This window comes from Gracilinanus agilis, chromosome 5 (genome assembly GCF_016433145.1).
Source record: "Gracilinanus agilis isolate LMUSP501 chromosome 5, AgileGrace, whole genome shotgun sequence".
Lineage (NCBI taxonomy): Eukaryota > Metazoa > Chordata > Mammalia > Didelphimorphia > Didelphidae > Gracilinanus > Gracilinanus agilis.
Genome location: NC_058134.1, coordinates 271,184,509 through 271,190,660, shown reverse-complemented (window position 1 = coordinate 271,190,660; position 6,152 = coordinate 271,184,509). Strand labels below are relative to the sequence as shown.

General features: G+C 41.6%; 1 protein-coding gene across 1 annotated transcript in view; it reads right to left on the bottom strand.

The window, feature by feature from the left end:
* The window catches only part of LLPH (LLP homolog, long-term synaptic facilitation factor), a 5,534-nt gene extending 1,966 nt beyond the window's left edge, over window positions 1–3,568 (bottom strand). The window contains exons 1-2 of the mRNA XM_044677955.1: window positions 3,483–3,568; window positions 96–306 (exon numbers count right to left, since the gene is read on the bottom strand). Coding sequence (XP_044533890.1) covers window positions 96–300 — 205 coding nt within the window. The 5' untranslated portion in view covers window positions 301–306; window positions 3,483–3,568. The remainder of the gene's footprint in view (window positions 1–95; window positions 307–3,482) is intronic.
* Between the last annotated feature and the right edge of the window lie 2,584 nt (window positions 3,569–6,152).

Genomic DNA, 6,152 nt, shown 5'->3' with positions numbered 1-6,152 from the left:
AGAGAGAGAGAGAGAGAGAGAGAGAGAGAGAGAGAGAGAGAGAGAGAGAGAGAGAGAGAGAGAGAGAGAGAGAACAACTGCACACATAAGCTTACCCTCTTGGTCTTTGTCCACATTGTCTGTTTTCTCTTGGATTTTTCCAGGTGCCACCACGGTGGCGATCTCTTTTACCTCTTCCATTAGAACATCCCCATCTATTTTCAGGATGCTTTTTAGCCGACTAAGTTCCTTCGGTGCATTCTTCTTTCTCTTTTCTGCCCGCATCTTCCTTTTCCACTTGCTCCTCAAGCTTTTTGCCATTTTTACCTAGAAGTAACAAAAAAAATTTCCCAAACTAGAAACTTTACTATCAAATTAACATAACAAACTATCTGAAAACCAGGCCATTCTGAAAACCAAGTCACAGCCCCCAAAAAAAGTAACTAACAATCCACATTTTGCTCTTATTTTAAGAAGCACCAGTAAATGGGGAATATTAAGATCACCTTTGATGGCCAACACTCTAATTTATAGTTAGAAACAAAGAATTATTATTATTATTATTTTTAAACCCTTACCTTCCGTCGTGGAGTCAATACTGTGTATTGGCTCCAAGGCAATGGGGGTCAAGTGACTTGCCCAGGATCACACAGCTGGGAAGTGCCTGAGACCAGATTTGAACCTAGGACCTCCCGGCTCTAGGCCTGACTCTCAATCCACTGAGCTACCCAGCTGCCCCCAAGCAAAGAATTATTTACCCCACACTCAAAATTTTTTAAAGTAGTTCATCAATGAGAATTTTGATAAGAACTGCAGATATAATGAAGTAGACAAGAGAGTCCTACAAGAGGGAATGGTAATACAAGTAGTCAAGTATATTTCTGAAATTGCTTCTATTGTGCCATTGCTATGCTACATGCTGGGTATAGAAGTACAAAGAATGAAATGATCCATAGTAAAAAGTTTACATTCTAGTGGTAGAGCCAAAGATATATGAGAGAGAGAGAGAGAGAGAGAGAGAGAGAGAGAGAGAGAGAGAGAGAACACGAACCCAAAGATACAAAGTAGTTAAATGACAGGGTGAGAAGATGGTCACTTCCAGCTTGGGGGGCTTAGGGAGGGAGGAAGAGGGGTTAAGAATGGCATGTGAGGATGTTCAGTGCATTGCCTGGCACATAATGCACTGAAAATAAACGTCTAATTGTTTGCTTGATCACAGATTTAGACATTAGAAAGGTTTCTATTCTAGTATATCTCTTCTAACCCTTTCATTTTTTGGATGAGAAGCATAACTAGAACTCAAACTTGGTACCTCTGATTCCAAATTTAGCACTTTCCACTGTACTTTCAGTAGCTCAGGTTCATAATCTTGAGAATAGCCCCGCTTTCTCAATTTCCCCCATGAAATCAATAAGATGCTATCTTGTCATGTCTACCTTCCCATCTCTCCTCTAAAAGACCACCTTAGTTCAGAGTACATTCCTCTTTTCCCTGGATTATTGCTATAGCCTCCTAATTGGTCTCTCTACTCCAATCCATTCTACTGCAGAATAAATGTACTAGTCCAAAGGATCCTTGATGAAAATGCTGTCCATCTCCACAGGAACTTAGTGAACGGGGTGCAGAATGAAGCATACTTATTTTTACTTGATTTTTCTTGGGGTTTTTGGTGTTTTATTTTGCAACATGGCTAATAGGGAAATGTTCTGCATGACTTCACAAGTGTGGTATTGCTTGCCTTCTCTGGGGTGGAGGAACAGGAAGGAGAAAATCTGGAACTCAAAATTTTTTAAATTTACATACAACTGGGAAATGTTTAACAAAATTAAATTATATTTAATTGCCCTTGAAAGCCTATCTGCCCATGTGACCCTCCACAACCAATTCCTATGACTTCCTATTGCCTCTAGAATAAAATTTAAACTCCTCTGCTGAGCATTTAAGGGCTGACACAAGCTGCCTCCAACTTCAGCAGACATTCTTCCCACTTCTGGACCCAGGCATCCAACCAAGTCAACGAGTTGTTGTTCAGTTGGGTCTGACTCTTCATGACCCCATTTGGGATTTTCTTTTTCTTTTTTTTTAGAAACTCTTTATCTTCCAATTTATGACAGAATATGATCCACCTCCAGAGAAAGAACTGTTGGAATCAGATGTAGATCAAAGCAGGCTACTTTCTACATTAGTTTATTTACAAATGTTTTTGAGAATGTTGTATGTGTTTTCTCTTACAATGAACAATATGGAAGTATAATTTGCATGATAATATATGTATAACCATATCAAACTGCTTATCATTGCTAAAAGAGGGAAAAGGAGGGAAACAATTTGCATCTTTTGACTTTGGAAAATATATGTTGAAAATTACTATTACATGTGATTGAGAAAATAAAATATCTTTGAATAAAAAAATAAAAAACAAAACCCTTCCCTTCAGTCTTAGAATATTGATTCCATAACAGAAGAGGGATAAGAGCTAAGCAATAGGGGTTAAGTGACTTGCCCAGTGTCACAAAGTTAGGAAGTGTCTCAGGCCAGATTTGAACCAGGTCTCCAAGCCTAGCTCTCTATCCAATGAGCCACCTAGCTGCTCCCAATCATTTGAGGTTTTCTTAGCAAAGACACCGGGCTTTTATGATTATTTCATTTGAGTTTCACAATAAAGTTGGGAGACAGGTCTTATAATTTCCTTCTCTAGCTCATTTGACAGCTGAAAAAACTAAAATAAACAGAGTTAAGTGACTTGCCCAACATCACACAGCCTAGTAAGATGAGTCTTCCTGACTCCAGGCTCAGTGCTCTCTGGCTCGGTACCACCCAGCTGCCTGCTTATTAAACACCTGCTACCCCCAGGCATTGAGGAATAGAGAAAAGCAGAAACAGTCCCCGTCCTAGGGGATACCCTGCTCTCCACGAGTTCGAAGGGATGGCCCAATGACCCGTGGAGTTCTGAGAGTGTGCCAAGTCAATCCTTTAACCCCGTCCATTATGTGGCAGAACTGTAGTTCTCCGCCCCCCCCCCTTTTTATATGTTATTGATTAGGAAGGAGCAGGCACAGGACACGCCCGCAGCCTAGTAGTTGTACACATACATATACACATTGGAAGTGGCTTCTTTCCCATACTACTTTACACTTAACCACTTCTGGGTAACGCGTTTGCCAACATTAGACAAGGGAGCTCCTGGCACGTGGGTCACCGCAGACACGAGATACGCGGTCGTAGGGTAAAGTGGTAAACTCCGTGGACACCTCTCGACCTCTACGTCCCCAAAACGCTCCTTAGGCCAAGGGCCACGTGACCTGAGGGTCCTTCTCTTCTGGAACTCATTTTGCCCTTGGTCAAATGAGCGGCCTCGGAGTTGTAGGCACAGAGTCCTCCGTAGGCTAGACGAACGGGAGCTGCCTCCCTCCCTAGAAACCTCCAGGTGCGGACATTCGCAGTCCCAGGACGCAACCACCAGAGCTCGGCAAAGGGGGAACTGAGAGAGTGATAAAACTCACCTAGACCTCGGAGCCCACGGGGGAAAAAAACTTCCGCCGGTTGCCGCACTTCCGGTGAACTGGCGCACTGCATGCTGGGAGCGGAAGCCGGAAGGGAGAGACTATCTCTAGACCTCAATGGGCGGGGATTTCTTTTGACTTGACTTTGTTGCGTGAATCCGTGTGGTGCTAATAGTTCCTTTCGTACTCCAGCAACTCCGCTGCCACAATGGTAATAATAGTAATAATAATGATAATGATAATAATAATAATAATAATAAATGGCTAACATTTGCATAGCGCTTGCCACATACCAGGAATTTCACGGTGATTATTTCATTTGAGCTTCACAATAAAGTTGGGAGACAGGTCTTATAATTATCCCCATTTTACAGATGAGGAAACTGAGGCAAACCGAGGTTTAAGCAACTTGCTCAGAGTGACCCAGATAGTAATGGATTTGAGCTCAGGTCTTCCTCACCACAGGCCCAGAGCTCTAACCATTGAATCAAGCTGTGTGATGACCCTGGCCAAGTCTTAACCCCCAACATTGCCTAGTTCTTGCTGCTCTTCCGCCTTGGAGCCAACATACAGTATTGATTTTATTTTATTTATTTTTTTAAACCCTTAGCTTCTGTGTATTGGCTCCTAGGTGGAAGAGAGGTAAGGGTGGGCAATGGGGGGGGGGGGGGTCAAGTGACTTGCCCAGGATCACACAGCTGGGAAGTGTCTGAGGCCTAATTTGAACCTAGGACCTCCTGTCTTACAGTATTGATTTTAAAACCAAAAGTAAGGGTTTAAAAAAAAAAAAAAGAATTCTCCATTCACCTGTGTTGTTTTCAGAGGAAATCACAAGATGATAGATTTGGAGCTGAAAAGATCTCAGGTTTTTACTCCCATCCCCTTGTTTCCCAGGTGAAACTATATAAGAGAAATAGGTCCCACTTCCCAGAGCTGTGGAGGATACAGGAAGATAACAAGTGGACATGCTTTGCAAACCTTAGAACACTCTGAAAATGCAAGTTATTATTATTAGTCTGTGAAGCAGTGTGCCAAGTAATGCCCTAACAGAGGTTCCCTTTGGCAGTCTGATACATGGAACCCTTCTCAGAAAGTCTTAAAACAAAACATGGTTACAAAAGAAACCAATTGTGTTGAAAATTGAACTACATTCAAATAGTTATTAAAATGTCTTCGTTCCAAGGTCGATTTGAGAATGTTCAAGGAAATCCCTTCCACCCCCACCAAAAAAAAAAAAAATGGGTTGAAGGACTAGGGGAAAGGGAGAGTCATTGGGAATGATAATTATGCAAAAGCTAAGTGGAAGAGGAAGATTATATAGACAGGATTCATAATTTTAAGATTTTGGGTTAGAAGACTTTGGGATTCTCTCCTATTTTGAGGTTCTAGGATCCCGTGACAAATGTTTTAAACTTTATAATAAAGCTGGTAAGGAACTGGTCTTAAAAGGTTTTGGTAAATTCCTGATGTTTTGAAGCTGCTCAAGAAGTCTTTGATTTATCAAATGTCAAAATTTAAAAGATGTTCTTAACAACTGAGGGATCATGAATAATTATGTGTGAAATTGGCAGGGGCATTGTACCCCCCAAAACCTAGGCAAACTGCAGAGGGAAATTCCTTTGTTCCTTTCTATCCTCGTGACTCCTAACCCAAGAACATCTGATAACTTCTATAAGACCCTGAGATTATCATCTTTGGATCATCCTTTAGATTGAGACGGATATAGATGCACCTCCAGGCTACACCTTTTGATACCACTGGGCTGTATCTCAGGCATCCATCTATTCCCTAAACTATAAGGATCTTCAGGCAGACCCCAGTCAGATGACCAAACCCCCCACCGAATACCTGAGTGTTTACCGCTCTAGAATCACATCCACACCATGACACATCATGTCCTCACTGTTGTAAAGAGTATAAATACCCCAGAACTGAGGCATTCTGGGAGCAACCCCCCAGGTTGTTCCACTCATGCTGTTTTGCTGGCCAAAAATTCTACATTACTAATAAATCTCTTTTTTACTTTTAAGCTGTTTCAGAGTCTTGTGTTCTTGCAAAAGGTATCCTTCCCGAACCCAGAAGTTCACCATTACACCCCACAACAAAATGTTTTAAGAGGCTATGAAAATATTAATGTGACATATCAAAGGAGTCACGACCACCTTAAATTCTTAAAAGTTAATCGTAAACCCATCTTTCACTTTGTAATTTAAAACTTTTTTTAGCACACAAAGGTCTTTGGTTTAAGAAAATTGCATGCATTGATTGGATGTTAGTGTAAGAATTTCTTTTTCATATACTGTATTGATTCCTATAGATTGGAGAGAATTACTGCATGTTCCTGTGTCTGGGATCTGGGTCAGGGATGCTATCCAGTCTGCTCCTTTATGCATTTTCTTTGTCCTAGGGCATCCCAGGGAATGAAAGCCTACCTTTGTAGCAGAATTTGGTTAATAAATGAAGGGGAAAGGGGTCTTTCTGGTGTATGTGCAGAACTTCACCTGTCAGTTTGGGGAAGGGCTGTTGGGCCACCTCTTAATTAGCTATGTCTTGAGCTTCTAAAAACCTATTCATTAGATCGCCTAACCCAGCTCAGGTTGTCCTTGGTCCCTCAGAGAACCAGGGAGGCCTCTAACACTTTATAAGTTATGATGCTGGCCTGACCAATAA